Source organism: Rhinolophus ferrumequinum, chromosome 19, assembly GCF_004115265.2.
Source record: "Rhinolophus ferrumequinum isolate MPI-CBG mRhiFer1 chromosome 19, mRhiFer1_v1.p, whole genome shotgun sequence".
NCBI classification, from domain to species: domain Eukaryota; kingdom Metazoa; phylum Chordata; class Mammalia; order Chiroptera; family Rhinolophidae; genus Rhinolophus; species Rhinolophus ferrumequinum.
In genome coordinates, this window is record NC_046302.1 from 19,263,253 (window position 1) to 19,290,002 (window position 26,750).

At 41.9% G+C, this 26,750-nt stretch overlaps 1 protein-coding gene across 1 annotated transcript in view; it reads left to right on the plus strand.

Moving 5' to 3' along the window:
- LAMA3 (laminin subunit alpha 3) overlaps positions 1-26,750 on the plus strand; it is a 256,618-nt gene that overhangs the window by 148,924 nt on the left and 80,944 nt on the right. Inside the window, 9 exon segments of the mRNA XM_033087622.1 lie at positions 6,675-6,819; positions 8,452-8,578; positions 8,660-8,799; positions 10,437-10,552; positions 11,704-11,915; positions 12,916-13,123; positions 22,395-22,539; positions 23,210-23,350; positions 24,625-24,786. Of these exon segments, the coding sequence (XP_032943513.1) occupies positions 6,675-6,819; positions 8,452-8,578; positions 8,660-8,799; positions 10,437-10,552; positions 11,704-11,915; positions 12,916-13,123; positions 22,395-22,539; positions 23,210-23,350; positions 24,625-24,786 (1,396 nt within the window).

Below are 26,750 nucleotides of genomic sequence, written 5' to 3' on the forward strand. Positions count from 1 at the left end.
ATCAGTTTGTTCTCTGTATCTATGAGTTTGTTTCTGTTTTGTTTGTTCATTTATTTTGTCCTTTAGATTCTGCATGTAAGTGAGATCCTATGGTATTTGTCTTTTTCAGTCTGACTTACTTCACGTAACATAATACCCCCTAGGACCATTCATGTTGTTGCAAATGGTAAGATTTCATTCTTTTTTGTGGCCGAGTAATGTTCTGCATCTTCCATATACACTACATCTACTTTATCCAATCATCTACGTATTGATGGGCCCTTGGGTTGCTTCCATGTCTTGGCTATTATAAACAGCCAAGTGAACATAGGGGTGCATATATCTTTTCGAATCAGTGTTTTCTTTTTCTTCAGATAAATACCCAGAAGTGGAATTGCTGGGTCATAAGGTACTTCTATTTTCAATTTTAAAGGAAACTCCAAACCATTTTTCATAGTGACTGCGCTAATTTGCAATCCCACCACCAATGCACAAGGTTTCCCTTTTCTCCACATCCTCATCCTCACTAGGACTTGTTGTTTGTTTATTTTTTTATGAAGGCCATTCTGACAGGTGTGAGGTGATATTTCATTTGGTTTTAATTTGCGTTTCTCTGATGATTGGTGACCTTGAGCAACTTTTCATATATCTGTTGGTCATCTGTATGTCCTCTAAAGAAATGTCTGTTCAGGTCCTTTGCCCATTTTTAAATTGGATTGTTAGTTTTTTTGGTGTTGAGTTGTGTGAGTGATTTATAAATTTTGGATATTAGCCCATTATCAGATGTATCATTGGCAAATATTCAGTAGGATGCCTTTTCATTTTGTTGGTGGTTTCTTTTGCTGTGAAAAATCTTTTTAGTTTAAGGTAGTACCATTTATTTTTTTCTTTTGTTTCCCTTGCCCAACGAGATATATCCAAAAAAATATTACTAAGAGCAATGTCAGACAGTTTACTGCCTATGTTTTCTTCTAGCAGTTTTATGGTTTCGAAACTTACATTTAAATCTTTAATCCACTTGGAGTTTATTCTTGTATAGGGCATAAGAAGGGGGTCCAGTTTCATTTTCTTGCATGTATCTGTCCAGTTTTCCCAACACCATTTATTGAATAGACTGTCTTTACCCCATTGTATATTCTTGCCTTCTTTGTCATAGATTAATTGACTATATATGCATGGATTTATTTGTGGGCTCTCTATTCTCTTCCATTTATTTGTGTCTGGTTTTATGCCAGCACCATGCTGTTTTGATTACTATAGCCTTTTGGTATAGTTTGATATCAGGTAGCATGATACCACTAATTTTGTTCTTTCTCAAGGTGGTTGTGGCTATTTGGGGTCTTTTGTGATTCCATATACATTTTAAGATTATTTGTTCTAGATTTGTGAAAAATGCCATAGTATTTTGATAGGGGTTGCACTGTGTACAGATTGCTTTGGGTAGTATGGACATTTTTATGATGTTAATTCTTCCTATCCATGAGCATGATATATGCTTCCATTTATTTGTTTGTTCTTCTATTTTATTCTTTAGTGTGTTATAGTTTTCTGAGTACAGGTCTTTTACCTCCTTGGTTAAATTTATTCCTAGATATTTAATTTTATGGTGATGAAATTGTAAATGGTGTTGTTTTCTTAATTTCTCTTTCTGATAATTTGTTATTGATGTATAAAAATGCAACCAATTTCTGAATGTTAATTTTGTATCCTGCTACTTACTGAATTCATTTTCAGTTCTAATAGTTTTTTGGTGGAATCTTTATGGTTCTCTCTATATGGTATCATGTCATGTGCAAATAATGACAGTTTTACTTCTTCCTTTTCAATTTGGATGCTTTTTATTTATTTTTCTTGTCTGATTACTGTGTCTAGGACTTCCAATACTATGTTGAATAAAGTGGAGAAAATGGGCAACCTTGTCTTGTTCCTGATCTTAAGGAGAACACTTTTAGCTTTGCCCATTGATTATGATGTTAGCTGTGGGTTTGTCATATTTGGCCTTTATTATGCTGATGTATGTTCCCTCAATTTTCAAGAGTTTTTATCATATATGGATGCTGGATTTTGTCAAATGCTTTTTCTGCATCTATGGACATGATCATATGATTTTTATCTTTCATTTTGTTTTGGTAGTGTATTATGTTAATTGATTTGTGAGTTTTGAGACTTGCATGCCAGGAATAAATCCCACTTGATCATGGTGTATGATCTTTTTAATGCATTGCTGAATTCTGTTTGCTAATACTTTGTTGAGGATAGTTGCATCTATATTCATCAGGAATATTGACCTATAATTTTCTCCTTTTGTAATGTCTTTATCTGGTTTTGGAATCAGGGTAATGGTGACCTTGTAGAATGAGCTTGGCAGCCTTCAGTCCTCTTGAATTTTTTGAAATAGTTTGAGAAGGATAGGTTTTAATTCTTCTTTGAATATTTGGTAAAATTCACCTATGAAGCCATCTGGTCTAGAAGTTCTGTTTGTTTGGAGTTTTTTAATTAGTGATTTGATTTCATTTGTAGTTATCAGTCTGTTCAGATTTTCTGTTTATTCTTGAGTCAGTCTTGGAAGATTGTATGTTTCTGGGAATTCATCCATTTTGTCCAGATTGTCCAATTTGTTGGCATATAATTGTTCGTAATTTTTCTCATAATCCTTTGTATTTCTGTGGTGTCACTTGTCACTTCTCCTCTTAATTTCTGATTTTATTTATTTGGATTTTCTCTTTTCTTCTTGATGAGTCTGATTAAAGGTTTCTCAATTTTGTTTATATTTTTAAAGAACCATCTCTTAGTTTTATTGATCTTTTGTATTATTTTTTTTAGACTCTATTTTGTTTATTTCTTCTCTAATCTTTATATTTCTTTCCTTCTGTTCACTTTGGGCTTTGTTTGCTGTTCTTTTCCTAGTTCCTTTAGGTGTAAGGTTAAGATTGTTTATTTGAGCGTTTCCTTGTTTCTTGAGGTAGACCTGTATTGCTATGAATTAATTTCCCTCTTAGGACTGCCTTCACTGTTTGCCATAGATTTTAGGTTGTTGTGTTTTCATTTTCATTTGTCTCAAGGTATCTTTTGATTTCTTCCTTGATTTCATCATTAGCCCATTAATTTTTTAGTAATATGTTATTTGGTCTCCATGTGTTAGTGTGTTTTTCAGTTTTCTTTTTTTTTCTTGTAATTGATTTCTAGTTTCATACCACTGTGGTCAGAGAATATGATTTCAGTCTTCTTAAATTTGTTGAGACTTGTTTTATGGCCTAACATGTAATCTCTCTTGGAAAATATTCCCTGTGGGCTTGAAAAGAATGTACTCTCCTGCTTTATTTGAAATGCTCTAAAAATATCAATTAAATCCATCTGGTCTAATACGTCATTTAAGGTCACTGTTTCCTTGTTGGTTTTCTGTCTGGAAGAGCTGTCCATTGGTGTCAATGGGGTGTTAAAGTCCCCTAATATGACTGTCAATATCTCCCTTTGTGTTGGTTAATATTTCCTCTATGTATTTAGGTGCTCCTATGTTGGGTGCATAACTATTTACAAGGGTTATATCCTCACGTTGGATTGACCCCTTTATCATTATGAAACGTCCTTATTTTTTTCTTATTAAAGTCTTTGCTTTAAAGTTTATTTTTTCTGATGTAAGTATTGCTACCCCATCTTTTTTTTTTCCCATTTCCATTTGCATGAAATATCTTCTTCAATCCCTTTACTTTCAGTCTGTGTGTCTTTTGATCTGAAGTAGGTCTCTTATAGAGAGGCTATGTATGGATATTGGTTTTTTATTCATTCATCTATAATATTTCTTTTGATTAGAGCTTTTAATCCATTTACATTTAAAGTGATTATTGATAGGTACATAGTTATTGCCATTTTATTATGTATATTTTTTGTGTTTTTTCTTTCTTCTTCTTAAAGAAGTCACTTTAACATTTCTTGTAATACTGGTTTGGTGGTGATGAATTCCTTTAGCTTTTTCTTGTCTAGAAAGCTCTTTATCTCTCTTTCAGTTTTAAATGATAGCCTTGCTGGGTAGAGTAGTCTTAGTTGTAAGTCCTTGCTTTTCATCACTTTGAATATTTCATGCCAATCCCTTCTGGCCTGCAAAGTTTCTGTTGAGAAATCAGCTGACAATCTCTCTCTTGGGAGCTCCCTTGTAACTAGTTGTCTTTCCCTTGTTGCTTTTAAGTTTCTGTCTTTGTCTTTAACCTTTGGCATTTTAATTGTGTGTTGCGGTCTGGGTCATCTTCTTTGGGACTCTCTGAGCTTCCTGGACTTGTATGTCAATTTCCTTTGCCAGGTTAAGGAAGCTTTCTGACATTATTTATTCAAATACATTCTTAATTCCTTGTTTTTTCACTTCTCTTGGTACCCCTATGATGTGAGTGTTGTTACACTTGATGTTACCCCAGAGATCCCTTAAACTAACCTTGTTTTTGAAAATTCTTTTTTCTTTTTGCTCTTCTGTTTGGGTGTTTTTTGCTACTTTGTCTTCCAAATCGCTTGTTTGATCTTCTGCTTCATCTAATCTGCTATTGATTCCTTCTAGTGTATTCTTCATTTCACTTATTGTAGTCTTCATTTCTGACTAGTTCTCCTTTATGATTTCTATGTCATTTTTTATGCTTACTATCTATTTGTTGAAGTTCACACTAAGTTCCTTGAGCATCCTTATCACCAGTGTTTTGAACTCTGTGTCTGATAGATTGCTTGCCTCCATTTTGTGTAGTTCTTTTTCTGGAGTTGCTTCCTGTTTTTTAATTTGGGACATATTTATTTGTTTCCTCATTATGGCTTCCTCTCTGTGTTTGTTTCTATGTATTAGGTAGATATGCTACATCTCCTGGTTTTGGCAGGGTGGCCTTATGTAGTAGGTATCCTGTGGGGCCCACTGGTGCAGTCTCCCTGGTTTCCTAAGCCTGATGCTTCCTGAATGTCCCTTGCATGGGTTGTGTGTGCTCTCTTATTGTAGTTGAGCATTGATTGCTGTTGGCAAATCAGTTGGAGGGATTGATCCTCAGGCTTATTGGCTGTGATGATTGGCCACAACCACAGCATAGGGACTACTGTGTAGGGGCTGACCCCATGGATTGGGATTTGTCCCTGTAGGCTCTGGCCCCTGTCAAGACCACCCCTTTGGGTATGCTGTTTGTGTGGCTAATTGAGTAGTGCTCTGGAATGGTCTGAAGTTGACTCCCAGGTGTTTTGTTTCTGGGGCCTCTTGGAAGGGGCTCCCTTGCAGACCAAGGTCAGCCTCTGCCTGTGACCAGCCCAAGGTTATCTGATAGGAGCTACAAAGCAATCTGTGGTTGGTCACTGCCTGTGCTGGACCTGAAGGGGTGTGGGAGAGGCCACGCTGTGAACTAAGGTCAGCTGCCATGCATACCCTGCCTGGGGCAGCTTAGTAGAAGACATAGGGCATACTGAGGCCTGACTCTGACTGCTGGTTTAGCCACTGAATGAGCGTTGGGTGGTAAGCCAGTTGGGGGAGATGGCATTTCACAGAGTCACCAGGATGCGGTGAGTGGTGTTCACCAGGTCAATGCAGATTCAGATTTGGCATCAGTGACTGGGGCCATTAAAAAGTCTCAGAGCACATCGAGGCCAGCCACAGCCTACCTGGGGCCTACAGATCCCCAAGAGTTGTCCAAGAAAGTCTGCAGTACAGGCCAATACTCGCAGTACTCGCTGCCCCCCGAATGTTGAAAAAGCCTCAAGAGGTGCATGAGTTGGGTGGGGCAGGGTCTAAGGAGTCACCAGGATGGGGCAAGTGGTATTTACCAGGTTAGTACAGTTTCAGGTTTAGCATCAGTGCTGATCCTGGGGCCACTCAAAAAGCTCAGAGTACACTGAGGCCAGCCACCACCTACCTGGGGCCTGTGGACCCCAAGAGTTTTCCAAGTAAGTCTGTAGTGTAGGCCAACACAGGCTGCCTGCCGGTCACTGACCACCAAAAAATTCTTTCAGCAGTCCATGAGTTGGGTGGGGTGGCATCCCAGGGAGTCACCAGTATGGAGCCAGTGGATTTCACCAGGCCAATGCAGGTTCAGATTTGGCCATATGGAGAGTGGGCTCAACACAGGAAAGATGGCACCCACCTGTAGGCTATAGGGAAGGCAGGCTCAACATAAGAACATTGGAGGCTCTCCCTCCAGCTCTTGCCCTGAAGCCACTCAACTCAGCCTATCCTATATATCTCTGGCACCTCACAAGCTCGTCCTTTCAGTGGAGCCCAGGGTAAGTTCCTGGGAGTGAGAGAATCTGTGCTGGGCTCTTTAAGAGGAACACCTGGGTTTCCCTCGGCCTTCCATCTTGCTCAGATGAACAGAATCCCCACTGATTTTCACAGCCAGGTGTTTTGGGGACTCCTCTTCGTGGCCCTGGTTCTCCAGGCTGGGGAGCCCCATGTGGGGCTGGGACCCCTTGCTCTTTAGGAGGAACCTCTGCAGCTGAGACATCCCTCCTGATTCTCACATTGGTTTGGGACCAGCCTGTTTCATGTCTCTGCCCCTCCTACCAGTCTCAGTGTGGCTTCTGTATATCCTTAGTCATAGGTCTTCTGTTCAGCTAGTCTTCAGATGGTTCTCTAGGTTGATCTATAATTTAGTTGTCATTTTAATGTGGTCATGGGACAAGCACAGTGTTTACCTACTCTACCATCGTAACCAGAACTCCACATTTTTAAATATTCTATTTTTCAGGGCCAATTGTGTCTCCCTATCCCCTGAAACTCCTCCAGCAACATTAATTTTGGATGTCCCAAATGGTGGGTCTCCCTATCTACTATCCCAGGATGCTTCACCTTCTGCTGATATTGTTACTGGAGTCACCTTGAAGGCACCACAGGTAGGACTCCCAGAAGTATGCCGTTTCTACATGAGTGGTTCTCAAAGTGTGGCCCTGAACCAACAGCATCTGCATCACCTGGGAACTTGTTAGTGATGCATATTTGCAAGATCTACTGAATCAGAAACTCTGGAAATGGAGCCCAGGAATCTGTGTTTTAACAAACCCACAGAGATTCAGGTGCCCTTAAATTTTGAGATCCTCCCTCTGCTCTCAAGTGTGGACTCCAGCATGCAGGCATCAGATTAATCTTTATGACCACCCCATCCTGATGGTCTCTTTCCGTCCTGCATCTGCATCTGCATCTGTGTCTGCACAGCATATGGCAATTTCTCATTACCCATCATGTGATACCTCATTCCTTCATGGGCTACTGCTATGTAACATTTTTGAATTTATTACCGTCCCAAGTTGGAATGTGAGTACTTTTAGAATACCTGCTGTGGCTAACAAATTTTTTTGTATCACCAACTTCACCAACGCAATGCATTGCAGGAAGGAAATTCTCAATAAATGCTTATCGATTAATCACGTAGAGCATGAAGATGAAATATAGTAAGGAAATGCAGTTTTTTCACTGTAAACTACAAAATCACAAGACTTAAAATTTGTTCTGATGATATTATGTCCTTATAATACTAGAGATAGCTTGTGTCCATTCCCATTGAATTGAATTAGGAAATTAACAGATGAGAGAGAAAATTTAATAAGATCCTGTATGGGAAAAGCAGACTACAATACTAGAGTGAAATGAATTGAAATCAAGACAATAGAGTTTTAGTTCTGGTTTTGTAGTCAAGTTAGTGTTTGACCTTCACGTTCAGCAAATTACCTACTTTCCCCGAGTCAGGGTTCTCATCTGAAAGATGAAGATAAACTTTTATTATTGATGTTGTTATTTTTGTAGTTTTTTGAGGGTTTGAAAAGACTTATTACTCATATAGTGAGGCTTTCTGCGGAAAGCAGGGCTCATGCTCAAGCTTGAGCAGAAGGAGAGGTGTGACTCTGCTTTTCACTGTGGTTGGGCAAGGAGGAAGGGAAGGGGAGGAATCCAGGGTGAGGGCTTCCTCTCTCATGGGCTAGAATTTGTGTAGTTTGAACTTTCCACCTGTGCCAAAGGATCAGCACCTGGGCTTTCTTATTGGCTGGTCAGGTGTAGGGTAAGACAGTAGGTCTTGGCAACCATCAGTGGTCAAACATGAAAAACGAAGTCTGACTCTTTATTATAAGTAGTACTTGAATGTTGTGAACATTCTTGTATAGCCTTTTGACAAACATATTTTGCATTTCTGTTGGGTACATACCTAGGAATGCAATTACTGAGTTATATGTTCAACTTTGGCAAAAACACCCAAACAGTTTTCCAAAGTGATTGTACCAAATTACACTCCCTCTAGTATCATATGGTTGTACCACAGTTGGATTATCCATTCTGCAGTTGAAGGACACTTGGGTTGTTTCTAGTGTTTGTAATTATAAATAAAGCTGCTATAAACATTCAAGTGAAGATTTTCACTTCACTTGGGTAAATACCTAGGTTGTTTTGGTTTTTAACCTCTAAATATCATGTGATTCTAATCATTAATAGCTATGAAGCTCAAGGAGTTTTATTTTTCTCCTTTTTCCTCCTAGAACCAAGTGACACTGAGAGGACTTGTACCACGTCTAGGCCGATATGTCATTGTCATCCATTTTTATCAACCATTGCACCCGACATTTCCTGCACAGGTGTCTCTGGATGGAAGCCAGCTGCAGCCTGGTGAGCTACAGAGAATGGATCCGGTGGCTACCTGCTTCAATAGGCCTGGAATGACAGGAACTCCTTGCTCTTTGCCCCCAGGTGTCTTCCGTGCCTCTTTTTGCCCCCATGTGCTTGGATGCCAGGACCAAGTGATTGCCGAAGATCAGATTGAGTTTGACATCTTGGATCCTGAGGTGGCCGTGACTGTGAAGGTTCCAGAAGCAAAGTCCTTAGTATTGGTGTGTTCTGCTTGTCCCTCAGCTTGCTCTTCACATGGTTGCCTTGGCCATTCTGTGTGTCTGTTTGGCTTATGATGATAATTCCTCCAAGGAATTGGAGTCATATTTATAGAAAAATATTTGAAATTTACAACTACCTTTTACCAAAAAAAAAGTATGTGACAATTAAAATCAAATGAAATTGGAATAATAGAGAAGTGAATGAGGAGAAAAAGCTCCCCTGCAAGAAACTCTGTCTCACTCTCCATCAGTCCATCCTCACTCCTCACCTGACTGGTCTCTGTCAGAAGCATTTTAGACTCCTTTGTTGTTGTTGTTGTTGTTGTTGTTGTTGTTGTTCTTCTTCTTCTCCTTCTCCTTCTCCTTCTCCTTCTCCTTCTCCTTCTCCTTCTCCTTCTCCTTCTCCTTCCTTCCATAGCTAATTTCCTTAGGTCTTTTTCCCCTCAGTTTCTCTAGTGCTTCTTCAGTGATTTCTCTTTCCCTTTGTCCCCATATATTGGCATTCCCGTGGGTAGGACCCTGAGCCCCCTTGTTCTATCACTCCTCGTCAGGTAATATCCTCTGTTGATTCTATTCCTTTCTCTGTGAAAATGACACCCACATCTGTGAATTGGTCTCTGATCTTTCCTGAGCTCCAGTCCTAATGTGGGACCATCTACTGCATATCTCTATAGCCAGAAATCTCCCAAGTCCCTCAAACTTAGCCTGTTATCTGCACAGCCTCAGGTGCCCCCTGCCTTGTTCATTACGTTGCTTGATGGAATCATGGTCCTTAATGCCTATAAAGCCTTCCACATAGCCAGACAACTTTCCCCAGACCCTGCTCTGTGGCCCTCTCATTCCTTGCTTGTGTCTTCTTCTCTCTCTGAGAATCTCATCTTCCTAGGGCCAGGGGCCTGACTTTATTCATTTTGTCTCCCCTGTGCCTAGAACACCACCTGGCACCTGGAGCTTGGCAAATGTTTATTGAATTGAATAACATGAGACCAATTCAATAAATAAGTCTCTCTGTAAGCTGTAAGTTGGTGAGTAGTTGACAGAGACATTTGAAATTTTCTACAGCATTTGTCGCTGGCATAGTTTCATTTATACAGATACAGAGAACCCAGCAGTGCTTTTAAAAACTGGGACTACAATTATTCATGATAGAGCATCTGGTATGATATAAACTTCAGGAGCAATCTATGGCGTGAGTTTCCCCACTGATCCTGTCGTTTCAGTTCCCTCTCCTCTAAAAATACAAAGCAACATCCTCTGGAGATCCAAGGGCATCCCAGGCATGGATCCCATGGGGCCCTGGCCATCTTAACAGGCCCTTGCTCACCCTGCCCCCCAACCCCATGTCTCCTGTCTCTGCCCAGCACTTGAGGCTGCTGCTTCTCTGAACAGGCATTCCAAGAGGTCTGCCTCATTATCATTCCTCACTATCATTTCCTACATAAGATCATAGATTGAGCCTTTAATAATGGCTTAGGGGTGTTCTTGTGATTCTCTTTTTCCCATAAATCCTATTTCATCTGGTCATGGGCTTAATGATCAGAACACTGACTGACCTTAGTAAAGAGAGAGTATAATGAATAGCGATAGGTGTGCCTTGTTATTAGAAATCCAAAGACATGTTGATGGGTTTCCTTTAGGTCCGTGTTCTAGTGGTGCCTGCAGAGAACTACAACTACCAAATACTTCACAAAAAATCGGTGGACAAGTCATCTGAGTTTATCACCAATTGTGGAAGAAACAGTTTTTATATCAAGTAAGTATCACTTTGTGGAAAGGTCCTGGAATGCATAAGTCCATATTCTTGTCCAGAACAAGGCCCAGGGAAGGACTGGCCCTTGGATCTCTCTTTTCCCTCTCCGTGTGGCCCAAGGGTGCGGCCATGAGTCCTGCGTCCCAGGAAGGAAGTGTTGCTCCTCTGCACACACTGTCCTATAGTAGACCTCGTCACGCGCATCTGGACAAGATTCTCATCCTCAACTGTGATCTCAAAAGAGGGTCACCCTCCAAACATGGGCTGCTCAGGGATTACTTTTCCTCTTCACTGTTTCCTATTGTCCAGCTCAATTCCTAAGATAACACACAGGGTACCCTCCACTGGGAGGCACGCCAACCCAGATTCCCATGCTCCTTTGCCATCTGACTGAGTGGGGAGTGTTGCAGCAAGGCCACTTCCTCATTCTCTCTCCTTGAGTCCTTGAAGGCCAAGAGCCTAAGCAGCCCTGAGCATCATTTCCTGTCCTTCTCTTCTGCACACCCACCCTGCCATCTGGTAGGTTTCCTGAGGAACCCAGGAGCTCCAGGGGGCCTGGAAAGCAGAAGTTGCCTGTATAGGAAATATTAAGAGCAAAGGCTCTGAAGTCTAACATCTATGGGTTTGAATGCCTGTTTGGCCACTCCGTAGCTCTGCGGCCTTGGGAATGTTAGTTAACTTCTAGTTGCCTTATCTGTAAAATGGGGCTTAGGCCTAATTTATGGTGGTGAGTTTAAGTAAAACGTAGGCAAAGCTTCTAGCATGCAGTACTCAATAGATGTTGACAATTCACCTCCTCCTCATTATTATTGTTATTGGTGTATCGTTACACATTTAGATGTAACTTTTTGTAACTGCTGTGTTGAAATATAATCCATGTCATACCATTCATCCTATAGGCGAATTTACGCCCTTTTATTCCAGACACCAAAAGTTCCCACCATGTCTGTGACATGTTCTGGAGTGAATGGATAGGGGGAAGGGTGGCTGTCACTGGCGTTGAGATATGGGTGTCCTCCCATACCTTCCCAGACTCCAGAACCAGAGTCCATCCCCAAAGACACAGTTTGGTGGAGCAAGTGTGCAGGGGAAAGTGGGGGCCATTTCTGGGCCTGCTTCCTGGGACATCACATGACTTGCTTTTGTCTCCACAGCCCCCAGACAGCCTCCGGATTCTGTAAGAACTCCGCCAGGTCCCTGGTGGCCCTTTACCACAAAGGCGCACTGCCCTGTGAGTGCCACCCCACCGGAGCTGTTGGCCATCACTGCAGCCCGGAGGGTGGGCAATGCCTGTGCCAGCCCGGGGTCATTGGGCGGCAGTGTACCCGCTGTCGAACGGGCTACTACGGATTCCCACACTGCAAGCGTAAGTGCACATTTGGGTCATCCCAGGTTGTCTCTAGTCCCAGGTGGCTGACGCTCATCTAGGACAGGGCTTCCCAAATTCCGCTGTGCTAGAGACTCACCTGGGGATCTTGTGACAATGCAGGTTCTGATTCAGGAGGCCTGGGCTGTGGCCTGAGAGTCTGCGTGTCTCATAACCACTCAGATGACACCTATGCCACTGGTCCATGGACCTTGCTGAGTAGCAAGGTTTTAAATGATAAATATTTGTGTTTCCCAGGTTATACAACCTATGCCCTTGAAAAAGCATGTGAGTGTAAATAGCCTTAAGCACCAAAATATTGGGCAGCTCAATACCCTTTCTAATTGGAAGCCTTTTCGGCATTTGCAGCCTAACCAAAACTCAGTTGAGATGAGAGAAGAGGCGGGGTCATAGGGGCATGCTACTCACTGAACGAGAAGCCTGTGGACCTTTATTGAAGAACCATCCTGCTGCCTGAGACATAGGGCCAGCCCAGGCCATGTGGCGGAGTGAGGGGTGCAGGCGTGCTGCAAACAGAGGCCCCACGTGGAGACCAGCTTTTGCCTAATGAAGGCCCTACTGCTACGTCATGGCCTGACCCTGGGCGCAGTGCACTGGGGTGATGTGGAGCCACTTCAGGGAGCCTGTGAGGAGCAGAACCCTCCGATGAACGCGATGCCTCACATTAGAATATGGCCCATAACAGCAGCTCAGTGGGTTCCTTTGAGTGGCTAACTATCTTGGAGCAAGTAGGTCCATCTGTGCCTCATTCAGCATTCGCACACTGTATCACATACTATATCTGCGAGCATTTGTTATGGTTGGTCTTTGCCTCCAGAAAGGGCCTTTTATATCAACCGTGATCCATAATGCCACAATGAAGGAAAAGCAAGACATTTCTCCCAGACTCCTTAGAAGCTTCTGGAAATCCTGGGTACAGTCCTACTGGAGGTCAAATAGCGTCTAACTCTTACCCTGTATCTCCTTATCCCCTGGCCAGCATGCAACTGTGGCCGGCGCCTTTGTGAGGAGATGACGGGGAAGTGCCTCTGCCCTCCGCGCACGGTCAGGCCCCAGTGTGAAGTGTGTGAGACACATTCCTTCAGCTTCCACCCCCTGGCTGGCTGCGAAGGCTGCAACTGCTCCAGGAGCGGCACTGCTGCTGGGGCTGCCACCTCAGAGTGCGACAAAGACCATGGGCAGTGCAGGTGAGCTCAGGGGGATTCACTTGTTAGGTCCTGTTATGGGAAGGAAAGATGCCATCTGCCCACACACCTGTCATCGTTACTTCCCGATTCTCACTGGTCCAAGGACTGCACTGTGTTCACCTCAGGGCACAGCTCCCCACTCAGAATCAGTTATATGTGTGGAGTAATTGGTCTCCTCAGGTCGCCCACAGGAGCCTGGGTGGTCAGATGACTAATCATCTGAAGCCACAAGCTGCCTTGCCCATTCACTCCAGCATCATTTTCAGTGTGTGTCATGATAATTAAGCTCTCAGTTTCTCCTACTGTGTCATCTTGTGGTGGGCACCTATCCATTTGTATGTAGGGATGGGCTCCACACCTTCATTCTAGGGTTAGCTGGCAGTTTTGTTAAGGACAGTGCACGTCAAAGCCTGAAATCCTCAGGTCTGCCTCCCTAACTCAAATGGGCCAGCTGGAAGTGGTGCTGGACCTCCCCAGTGGGGGTTATTTGGGAGTGGGGGAGGGACGCAGGGTGTGGCGGTACATGCTGGAGAGCCTGCTGAGAGCGATGCTGCCCCCACAACCACCGAGAGGTCCAAAACACAATTGCTAAGGGATGAGTGACAAACATTGGCTCAGACAGATGCAGGTCAGACTCTGCACTGAAAACTAGAAACCGATGTCACATGATTCTAGGTGATCAGCTTGATCTCAGCAGGATAGAGAGTGGATACAGGGGATGAAGAACAGGATCCAGTGTCCTAGAAGAAGAGGCTGGAAAGAATTAGACAAAGGATTATGTAGCAGGAAAACTGAGCCAGAGCTTCTCGAGTCCAGGCCAGTATGGCAGTATGCAGGAAAAAGTGTGTGGTTCACCACTCACCCTACACTTACTCCCCACACATGCACCCATAGGCACATAGATGTTTTGGGGTCTATGGCCCTGTGATTTGGGTGTGAGAGCTGGGAGGGGCTGCTGCTGGTGGTGGCAGCAGGCACCCATGACTCCAGCTCAAAGGCAGCTGTATTCATTTCCTGTGGCTACTGGAAATACCACAAACTGGATGGCTTAAAACAGCAAAAATTTATTCTCTCACAGCTCTAAATGCTGAAAGTCCAAAATCAAGGACTTGAGCATGCCAAGCTTTTTCTAAAGGCTCTAGGAGTGAATCTGTTGCATGCCTTTCTCTTACCTTCTGGTGTTGCCGGCAATCCGCAGAGTTCCTTGGCCTGTGGATACATCAGTCCAGTCTCTGCCTCTGTCTTCACATGGCATTCTCCTGTCCTGTGTGTGAATGTGTCTCCTTCTATAAGGACACCAGTCGTGTTGCACTTGGGCCCACCTTAATGCAGCATGACCTCAGCTTAACTTCATTATAGCTGAAAAGATCCTATTTCAAATTCCAATTAAAGAACATCTTCAGGTACTGGAATATATCTTTTTGGGGACAAATTCAACTCTTCTTTTGCTAAGGAAGGACCCTTAAGCCATGCCTTATTTGTCGTCTGGTGCCTACTAGCTCCTTTGTATTACTGGGAAGGAAGCTGAGTGAACACTTGATCATGAAATAGTCCAAATCTTTAAAACCACAGGTGTGAGTCATTCCTGCGTCAACTGAGTTGCTCACTCTTCTCACACTATAAGCATAAACTGCATGTGGTTTGCACGAAGAATTTTGAGGTGATAACTAGAGAGTTTTTATCACAATTCATTAATATATATTAGATTCTGTTCCCTCTGATGCTTAAGCTGTTCTCTGGAAGGAAGACAGGCACTTAGCTCATTACTGAAGGCTCTGCATTGTGTCCTGAATGTACTTATGGGCCTATGAAAATGTCTATCTTATTTCCAGTAAATTAATGACGTGTGTGGAGAATGGCATTTGGTGTGGAAGCACAGACACCTACCAAGACCTTCTACCAGGAACGTTGCAGAACAAAAAGATGCACTGTGCCCAGAAGTTGCTTGCAGTCTTATGGCTGGGGAAGACAGATAAATGGGGAGCTGAAAGGACCTATATGTGCCAGTCATGACCCACTCAACTTTATAGAAAGAGAGAAAGAGAAGTTGTGTGTGATCCTGTGACTTCATTATTGATCTAGATTTGCTTCTCCAGGGAAAGTTGCCTCCATTCCCTCTGTTTCAACCCTTGGTCCAAAAAGTAGGTGAACCAGTGGAAGAACCATGTAGATTAGGTCCGTCACTTGGCCATGATTCCTCATTTCAGCTGGTCCCTTTGGCATTCCTCTCGGTATCTCCTCTGCTGTCTTCTTCATTTCACGTAGCTCTCTTTGCTCTCATTACCTCTTTGTATCTTCTATTCTTTCCCCAATGGACCTCATTTTCCTCTCCCAGCTAATACCCTCACTATGTTTCTCATCTTGTTCTTTTCTATCTCTATCAGGGCCTTTTTCCTCAGATAACAAATATTTCACAATTATTTTCCATTGCTCCCTTACTACTGACCTCTCCCGTTCTATATTCCTGTCAGTGCCGATCTTTCTTTCTTAAAAATCAAAACTCTTCTATTGACAGGAAACTGATAGTCAGCCATAAATATTTGACACCAGAGCTCCAGAGTATTTGTAAATAAAATGTGTGGCTTGCAATGGAAACATCCACATGGAATGTTTCTTTCCATAAGGCTGAGAGAGCAACACTGACAAGATCTGCCATCTTGGGTTTGAAAAGGTGGTCACAGGTGAATTAGAACAACAGTCAAGAGATAGTCAATCCCGCTAGTCTTTTGCTATCGAAATACTTCAGTAGTTCCTCAGTCCGAAGCACAAAAAAACAAACAAACAAACAAGCAAAAAACCCCTCAAAATTCCCTAGGACCAAAGGAAACTAGAATTAGAACTGGCTTCAGAAAAGGAATTTCAAGGTGTTATGAAAAGGGAAACAGATTGAATTAGGAATAACTGTTTTCACTTTAGTATATTTGAAGAACAAATCAAAAGAAATAACTCAATGTCTTTATGTGGAATACTTTTGTACAAATCCTTCAAAAAAAAGAGAAGTCTGACAAATAAACAGGACAAGCGGGATGCAGGGGTTCTAGCATTAAAATCCTTTGCTCACTCAAGGAGTATTATAGCAGGAATCTAGATATAAAAAGGCTGAAAAAACAAGGTTCTATTTGAACAGCAGAATAAGCAATGAATAACCTTGGGAAAACAAAGAAAAAACAGATGGAAGAGCAGGAGAGGAAAACACCAGGAGTACATGAAATGGTTATTAGGAAATGTAAGTCCTGGCAGAGATGGAGGCCAGGATTCTGTAGTGGCCCCAATCACAGCTGCATTGAGATACTTAGAGCCTTAAATACTGAAAACATTATCGTAACCCCATACATAACTGAGAATAAAGACTTACTAAGCCACAAAGTAAGTGCAAGAAAGTTCTGTTTTTCCATAATGACTACTTCAGCTTTTCTTTTAAAAGCAGAACAAGTGAAGAGTTTGGGTCTGGGGATGGAGGGTTGGGAACCAAGTTCATAGGTTAGAGTGTGTGAGGACCCCAAGGAGAAGGTGTGGACACACAAAAGGAAGATCCAGGTGTGGGTCCTGGAGGGGGTACCAATATTTAATCATAGGAGCCAAAGGAACCAAGAAGGAGATTGAGAAGTAGTTCTTAGAAAGAGAAGCAATAGAATTCATTGTGTGAGAACTCGTGGGAGAATTTTAAAAGAGAGTAGCTGGTCAACAGAACTCATTATTGTAAATAATAACCTCACATACAATTTCTCAGTGTTGCTGCAACTGAAAAAGGAAAGCAAGAATGCATTAAAAATTGTAAAAATCAGTTAAGTCACCATCTATGACAGAGAGATTTATCATAGCATTTTAGGTAAAAATTCTAGCATGTTTAACAAACCTTCACTAGCCAATGACAATTTAGTAGTTCGGGAAATTCCTAACTCAGGACCGAGACATGTCATATAGTTTTGTCCAAACCTGAGAGAGTGTCACAGGAATGGAATCTTATTGACCTGGATCGCACTTAAACCGAGATGTGAATTGTTTATCTTGACGTTACCAAAGAGACGGCAATAACCTAATGGGATAACATATCCATTATGATCCAAGTGCATTTGTTATGAAAGGGCCCTTGGCAGATAATGTAAAAAAAAATTCAGTTTATTACATGACTAGAAATTGCACAAATTGCCCATGGTAATTCCAGTGTTGGTGCTGAAAATGCTTTTGTTTGCCTGCAAGGATTATTTCTTTAAAAAAATATTAGAGGAAAGAATGCTTTTTTCACCTGGGAAATTTCCTAATGAAAATGAAGAATGTGTCTAGAAGAACCTCAAGTTCATGTAAAAGAAATAAAGATACCTGCAATTTTTTAAAAAAAATCCTATCTCAATAATATAACAGACTCCCTTGCAGTTTTACAAATGATCACAAATCACAAACCTTAAAAATTAGAATATTCAAACTTTATTTGACTATTTATAGGTAATAAAGTTTATCGTCCTAAAAAGAAAATCAGTGATAAATTTTAATCTACTTTAAAATGAATTACAAAAATAATTGTAGCAATTCACAATACTCCATCTTTACTTAATTAAAATTGCTATTGTAATTTTAGAGACAACTGGGAATAAATAGAGCTGTAGCCATAAAACTGAGCTTGAGACCTTTGTCATGAATTAGCTAGTAGACCGTGGGCATGTTATTTTGTCTTCCTGGGTCTATAAAATGAAGTTTGGTAAAATTCCCCCCTAAATTTAAAATTCTGATTCTATTTCTTCTGTAGTCTCTGATTGTATCACAGAAAATATTGCAAAATTGTATTGTAGAAATGCCAAACACTACATAGATGGAGGTCTTAAAGATGCTTATATTGATCAAATTTCATTTTTATAGCAACACAGTAATTTAACCATACATATTAGCAATGAAAAAGTACATTTGCATCTACTTTTAATCATGGAAGAGGAGGTATGCCATCAGATTCTTTGAACAAACAAAAGGGCTAGAATATCCTCGGATTTTATCAGTGACAGATACAAGGAAACTGGTAATCACTACTTTTAAAAACTATCATGTCAACTACTTTTAAGTGATTTTAAGATCTATTACAGGAGATGGCAGTCCACCTGGACATCTAATGAATCCACATGTACAAATATGCCTTTTCAGAAGAGCAGTAGCAAAAGGAAAGCCTTTTTGGGTGACCTCTATCTCAGCCAATCCTCATAGATTTACTAAATATTTGTGTTAGATGGAGAAACAAAAGGTCATAGACTTGGCATTCTTAGAACAGAAGTGCTTCCAGCTAGGCATAAATCTATAAGCTCTAACAACTTGGAGAAGCAACTCCTTTGATTCGCCTCATGGAATAATAGGAATGGTGAATTCCAGGCAGAGTGCAGGCTCTGGGACACCGTGGTGAGCAGGGTAGACAGGGCTCCTGCCACATGGACAGGGTGCCAAGTTCTCACCTTCATTCCCTCTGTCTTCTTTCATCTTCTGTAACAGCAGCGTCTTTCTCTTATCTCTCAGAATAATCCTTCTCTGGCTATTTCACTGGTTCAACTTCCTCTTTCCCCAGACTAATAGAATGTGTGGTGTGAGTTTGCACAAGGTTGTGTCCTGGAGCCACTGTCACTCAATATCTGGTTGACATCAGCATGTCTTATTTCTTCATCTATAAAATAGAGGTACTGGAGGCACCTCCCTCTTGAAATGTTTTAGAGGATTAACTATCCTATGCAAAACCCCTTAGAACAGTACCTGACACATACTAGCACCCCATAAGTATTAGCTGTTAGTTATATGCCAAGTAACCGACTGTCTGCTTTTCTCCCTCTACTTTGCCCCCTGAAACACCTCCATTCTCCTGGCTTCAGGTACCCCCATTCCTGCATGATTCCTCCCATCCAGAGCTCCAGTCCTCATCCTAGATAACCATCTAATCCTGCCTTCACTGCAAATCAATTTGCCCTGGGTTCTCTTACTGGCTTTACTGAGGTGGCCTTGGACAAATCCCCTAAATTCTTTGAGCTCCTATCCCCTCACATGTATAATGAAGTGTTAGACTAGATGATCTTTCAGGGCCCTTACAACTCCACAATTCTACAACTCTGATCCCATATCTGAAACCCATGTCATTGCCTTGTCGCTCAAGCCATTTCTCTCTTTGGATGTTTAAAAGGTTTCTACTTAGTAGTGACAGCCTCCTCCCAGTCCCCAAAGCCTGAAATCCCAGTATATCTTAGAATCAATGTCTTTTCCCTACGGTCAATCAGGTGGCAACCGGCAATGTATGTGCTGTCCTCCTTTCTTTCCATGGCTCTCTGCTACCAGCTGCCCCCTGGTTAAGTCCTTTTAGCACTTCAGTATTAATGGTCACCTAACTGACTGCCTTTTTCTGATTTGTATCTTCCTTCCTTCCTTCCTTCCTTCCTTCCTTCCTTCCTTCCTTCCTTCCTTCCTTCCTTCCTTCTTTCCTTCCTCTCTCCCTCCCTCTCTCTCTTACTCAAAGAGGAATATGCTAAATACAAAATTGTAGTGGGATTTAGAAATGTTTTCCCCATACTTTTGTCACGACTACATAGAACTATTAGTCTACAAGACTTGAGACAATACTGATAAATGTATATATGTTTATGACTATATCTTCTTGGTATGTGTCTTTTTAAACCATGATGATACATCCCCCTCAGTTCCTTGTGAATTTTTTTTTTTTGCCTTGAATTCTGACTTGTCAGATATCACTATGTTTTATTGCTCAAACTGTATCTAGTACCTACCCCAGTTCAGGTGCTGTGCCTTGTGCAGAAGGCACACATGTCTACCAATAAGGCTTATCCTAGGCCACAGTCTGGTAGGGGAACCTATGCCAACCAGTAATGACAACGCGGTGTGGTGAATGCCATATTGTGTGCAAGCTGCTGGGGCTCGGGGGGTTCGGGGGGACGTGGCTCTGCCCATCACTCTTTGCACAGGAACTTTCCTCAAATCCTTACTGTTTGATAGGATAAAGACCAACTTTCCCTGGTAATCTGGCACCCCACCTATCCTAACTTAAGCCTTTTTTCAGCTTTCTTCCCTGGCTTGGTTTTCTCACACCCTCTAAATACTTTTTGCATATGTTCAGTTCTCCAGTTGCAAAAGGCCTCCTTCCCTCTCTTCTGTTACCCCCAAATTGTATTTATCCTTCAAGGATTATGTATTAAAAGTGCAAACTCGGAGAAGGCATGAAGCCTTCTCTAAGTCCACAGAGATATCCCATCATCTCACTGCCTAAGGCAAATGTAATGCGAGCCAGCCATCTCTCACATAATCACCCAACTTTCTGCATCTCTGTGTCCTGTGTCCTCAGTGAAAATGTGCCAAGGTCAAGACTGACCTATTTATTTTGCTTTGTCCCCTTCCTCTCATGTCTCCTACACAGGGATGTTTTATGTTGAAGGCTCTCAATAATTGTTGAATGATAAATGAATGAATAAGTTAGACTTTGGATTCCAGATTAAAACTGGAGTTTGCTATGAATGTATTAAGGGACCTACAATGTTTAATGAGCGAAAGATAGAGTTCCCCCTGACACCTGATTTTTCTGGCTGTCTGTGAGAGATGGTGAGCACCCACACGCACGCAGACGCTGTTATGTAACATTTGACTGTGAGCACATTGCCGTGGAGATGACTTTGTGTGACCTGCATGCCCAGTGCTGCCATTCTGCACGTCCACACAGCATCTACTGGAACCTCTTGTCTTTGCAGTGAGGGCAGCCCCTTGGGTAGCAGAGTGTTTCCCTGGAGAAATGTGCCAAGGTCAGCATGACTTTAGGTAGTTTTTAAAAGATGTTCAGCCAGACTTTGAAGAGGAAGTTTCCTTTTGATTCTCTGTTGTCATGGCACCACCCAAAACTCTGGTTGCTTGTTTTTGCACAGTATTCATATGCTCAGTGCTCTAAGCTTTGCATTACTCAGGAATCCAGACATTATATTCCCCATGTTTTGATTAACCCTTGCCTATCTGGCCTAAGTGGGTTTCTTATGATTCAGCTCACAGGCCACTGCTCTCATCATTCTGCTCAGCTTTTTGCTTTTTTTCATCCACTCTTATGCTCTCAGTTGCTCCTTACGTGCTGAGTGAGACTCCGAGCTTTATCTTATCTTAGTGACATGATCACACTCTCTCAGCCCACTCCCCCTTTCCACCACATCATCTCACATATGTTCTGACATAAATAGTCAGACAAGTCATGATTTTGCTTCCATCTCTCCTTCCTTGTCTCAACAAGCAGCTTCCACAGCTGCCTTCCCTGCAGAATACTGCTGTTTCTTGATTTTCCAATGAAGTGAAAATATAAAAAACATAGGCCCCTAGACAGGAGGCCTGTCATCACCTTCACGATCCAGGCCCAGGTCACTTGCCTAGGGGGCCACTCTCAGCCTCGGTTACCAATGGCGTTCAGTGTCTGGGTTGCTCGTTTGGCACCACATTCACTTAATGCACCCCTGGGCCAGAAGCCCTGCGTGTTTGCTGAAAGAAACGTCCTGGACCTCAGGACACCAAGCTGGGATGGCCCTTTGTGACGACAACAGCATAGTCCATGCACAGAGTCCTTTACCTCACTGCCAAGTGAGAGAAGTAGAGTCCACTCAGTATAAGTCAGGTACAAATCTCTAAAGGTCCTCTTCTGATCGAAGTTTTCTCTTTCTGACCATTTTATCTGGGAGGGGTTATCTGTACTCTCTTGTTTCCCATCTCTAGACTGCCAGAGTTATAGTGCTGTATGCTTGCTGCTCTCTCCAGAAATAAGGAAACGTATGGACACAATCTTTTTATTTTTCAATTGAGGTCTAATTGACATAGAACATTAGTTTCAGGTGTACAACATTCGCTACTTGTATATATTATGAAATGATCATCACGACAAGTCTAGTTCACATCTGTCACCACATAGTTACAAATTTTTTTTTCTTGTGATGAGAATTTTTAAGATTTACTCTCTGTTAATATGCAATATAGTATTATCAATTATGGTCGCCATGCTGTACATGACCTCCCATGCCTGATTTATTTTATAACTGATAGTTTGTAACGTTTGACCCCCTTCATCATCCTGATGATAGTCATCTTGACCTGCTTTGTGTAAGTGCCTGTTACCTGCTTCTCTCCATTTTTCTTTGGACTGTAAGCACCCCGTGGGCAGGCACTGTGTCTATTGAACTGGCTTCGTGCAGTAACCGCTCTGCTGCAATTCAGGTGGACTATAGATCTGTGTGTAGGAAGATGATGAAAACTTTTGCTTCTTTTGCTTTGGATGTAGATGCAAACCCAGAATCACAGGGCGGCGGTGTGACCTATGTGCAGCCGGGTTTTACCACTTCCCGGAGTGCATTCCCTGCCACTGCAACAGAGATGGGACTAAGCCAGGGGTCTGTGACCCTCAGACTGGGGCTTGCCTCTGCAAGGTAAGACAGAATACGCAATACCAAGGACATCAGCCAAGTTTTTCATGTTGAGTCAACATATAAAAATGTGTGGGAAATGGGACTGACCCACAATGAGTGTAGACTCTTATAGTCATTTTCATTTGATAGAAATAGTTAAAAGGGAAGGCCCCTCTCATCCATCTCATCCCTTGGAGAGACCACTTTAAGAATCTGATGACAGGGACAGACCCACTCCAGAAAAATCAACACAAACTTTGTCTACAATTTCAAGAGGTTCAAAGTTTCCCTAGAAGACTGTTCCTAGCCCATGGACCTCAGATTAATAATCTCTGCTCCAAGAGGTTCCGCCAGGTGGTTGCAGAGCTCCCAAGTCCTAGCAGATATTTTGAGGTTGGTAGTAAGTGTGATGAATTGATCCCACCACATTGTGAATCCTTTTGGTGCTAATTCCCTACCTGCAAGCTGACAAGGGGAATCTTATAAGATTTAGGAAATTTTCACTTCCATTGTGTGCAGTACAAAAGTTTAAACAATTAATGCAGTATAAAAGCTTACCAACTATGTCTCTTAATGTTTTGTTATCATTCATATTCTAACATCTTATATCAGTATTTGATTTGTACAAATTGCGAACTGCAATGACAGAACCTTTAGAAGGAATGATCTCCTGTTTCATGTTTTCAAATAGGAGAATGTGGAAGGTGCCGAATGCAATGTGTGTCGGAAAGGGTCATTCTACTTGGACCCAGCAAATCCCAAGGGTTGTACCAGCTGCTTTTGTTTTGGAGTAAATAATGATTGTCAAAGTACACATAAGAGAAGAACTAAGGTATGCAAGAAAAGTAGTCTTTTTATTTTTATTTAGTACTTCCTAATGAGGAAAGAATGAATTGGCATGAAACATGAAGGGTTGTGGAATTTTTTTGTATGTTACTTTGTTAAAAGGTTAAATATTGCCCTCGCCATTCCTCAGCCTGCAGCGTTCTTTCCATAGATGTCCTCATGCTCAGTCCCTCAATGTGTCAGGTCTCTGCTTAAATGTCTCCTGCTCAGAGGGGCCTTCCTTCATCACTCTCTACAAACACAGCTTGTTCTGGTTACTCTCTGTTCTCACCCTTCTTTGTGTAGTATATTCAATAGCATTTATCACTCTCTGATGTATTAGTTCTAAGATTTATTATCTGGCTTCCTCCACCACTAGCATGTAAGCCCCTGATACATTCCCAGTGCCTACAGCAGCTTCTGGAACATAGTAGATGCTCAATAAACACTCATGAAATCAATAGTTTATGGATCGTCCCCCTTGTTTCTTCTTATCTGCTCATGTTCTTCCTGTTTTATGTTCTTCTCACCTATTTTACCACGTCTTTTCTTTGGCCACTTTTTAAATTAACTCCATAAAACTAAAACTTTTGTTGCCTTCATGAACCAGTAGTCTCATGCTTGCTTTCTTTGTGTGAGTAATGTCTTATATACAACAAGTATTCAAAGAAAGTTTATTTTATATATTTACTGCCTGCTTCCTGAAAGGAGCACAGGCTTGTAAATGGAAAAAAAAAAAATTGTTTTTAAATCCACTCTGAAATCTCCTCTCCTGACCCCCAGGGGAAACTGGAAGCATCATTCTTAAACTATGCCTTGCTACTTCCTTCTTTTTCTTCCCCTCATAATTTAATTTCTGGCTTCCTTTGTGATCAGGAAAATATTTAATTATGATATTCCATTTAGAGAAAAACAATGATAGCAGGCCACTGTATTCCACATCACATTTTCTCTATAAGGAGTTCGCCATTAAAATGCACCTACTTACCCCTAGTACTATTCATTCCTCGCTACTATTATGTACTTATTCATGTATTATTCTAACATTTATTGGATACCTATTAAATGTCAAGAACCAGGATGTGTGCTGAAATACAAAGATAAATCCCACATCCATACGGTCTCTGCCTTATGAGAATTCCGAGGGCAAGCCACGTGGAGACACAGAAAGGAGGCCATTGAAGCAAGGTGTTACTCCATGCTTCTTCCTATCCTACATAATAAATTCATCACCAAAGAAGCCACAAGCATGCCTTTCCATCCCTTGCTTTTGTGTTCCAGTTTGTGGATATGATGGGCTGGCACCTGGAGACGCCAGACAGAGTGGACATCCCCATCTCGTTCAACCCGGGTAGCAGCAGTGTGGTTGCAGACCTCCAGGAGCTGCCCTCAGCAGTTCACAGTGCATCCTGGGTCGCACCGGTATCCTACTTGGGGGACAAGGTAACAAAGTCCTGTTGTTTTTCGGAGCCCTCGCTGGGCCTCCTCCCTCACTGCATGAGCATCATTTACTGGTGTCTGGAAGGAAAGCTCAGGAAGGTCAGGTTACTAAAACTGAAGAAATTAGGTTAACTCAAAATGCAGAAGAGACGTTGCCTCCCGCTGGGAGGGACTGAGAATGGATAAACCTCATGGACCCCACACGCATTAGCTCACCAGCAAAGGAAATCACGTACCATGTTTTTCTCAATTTTTACTTAATGCTGAAGGAAATGACCATTTAAATAATATGTGTTGTAAATGGGACTGTCTGCTTTTAAATGCCAATGCTGGAATTCTTTGTTTTAAAGCAGAAGAAAGGCTTCTTGTCAGGAAAACAAAAGCTGAAAAGTGACTCATGAGCTTATTAAAAGAAGCACAGGATCCAGTGGCAGTTCAGCTTTCCTTAGAAGAATAACACGCAGTTAGTTAGACACTCCTCAGGGAGCTTGCAAACTAGTTGCTCTTCCTTTGCTACATAAATTGTTATTACAGAGCCTGGCCAGATACACTCATTTATTCATGAGGACAGAGGTGTGGGCCTCCTGTAGAAACACCATCATGTGACATATGTACCTGGTGGCACAGGTAAGAGCTGTTGAGATGGGGTGGATTTCACAGGGCCAGCTCAGGTAATACCATATTCTCTCACCTTTAGAATGACTTAACATTAGGGCCTTGTTGGGCTCTAATTCTGTCTTCTGGTTAAAGGACTATGGGTTTTGAGTTTTGAGTGTGGGGAATATTGCTTCTTTCATATAACCCACTTCTCCCTCATGTAATATTCCTCTTCACCTCCAATATTCCAATATTGGAAACATATACTGGTTATTACTGTGTAACAAATTACCACACAACTTTGAAGGTTGAAAGCAATAATTATTATCTTGCACAATTTCTGTGGATCAGGAATCTAGGAGGGGATGGCTCAGGGTCTCTCATGAGGTTGTAGTCAAGATGTCAGCCAGGGCTTTAGTCATCTGGGACTAGAATGTCCACTTCCAAGCTCACTCACATGGTTGTCAGTAGATCTCTGTTTCTTGCTGCCTGTTGATTAGAGCTCTTACTTTCTCATCACATGAAGCTCTCTCACCATAGGCTGCCTGAGGGTCCTCATAACCTGGCAGCTGGCTTCCCCTAAAGCAACTGAGAGATAGATAGAGGTAGAGGTATTGGGGGGTGGGGGGGGAGAGAGAGAGAGAGAGAGAAAGAGAGAGAGAGAGAGACTGAGAGACTCAAACAGAAGCCACAGTCATTTTATTTTATAACCTAATTTCAGAAATGAGATATCCTCACTTCTGGCATATTCTATTCGTTAGAAGCCAGTCACTAAGTCCAGCCCACACTCAAGGGGAGAGGAATTAAGTAAGCTCTACCTCATAAAAACAGGAGTATCAAATAATATGTGGACATACATTTAAAATTACATTATCCCATCAAAAAGGCAATATAGTCGACCCTTGAACAACACACGTTTGAAGTGCGGTGGTCCACTTATATGTGGACTTTTTTTTTCACTTTGTAAACAGATGATGTAAACTTACAGTATTGATAAATAGACACCGTACTATAAAGGCATTTTCTCTTCCTTATGATTTTCTTAATAACATTGTCTTTTCTCTAGCTTACTTTATTTTAAGAATTACAGTATGTAATACATATAACATACAAAATATGTATGTTATGAGGGTTGGTAGATTGGGAGAGGGAGGTTGTCACTTTGTGAGGGGTGTAAATGTCTAACTAGTACATTGTTTTGTACACCTGAAACTAATAATAATAATAATAATAATAATAAATATGTATGTTATGTGTTAATCAACTATTTGTGTAATTGGTAAAGCTTCTGATCAACAGTAGGCTATTAGTAGTTAAGTTCTTGGGGAGACAAACATTTTCAACTGCACAAGGGGCTAGGGGTGGGTGGT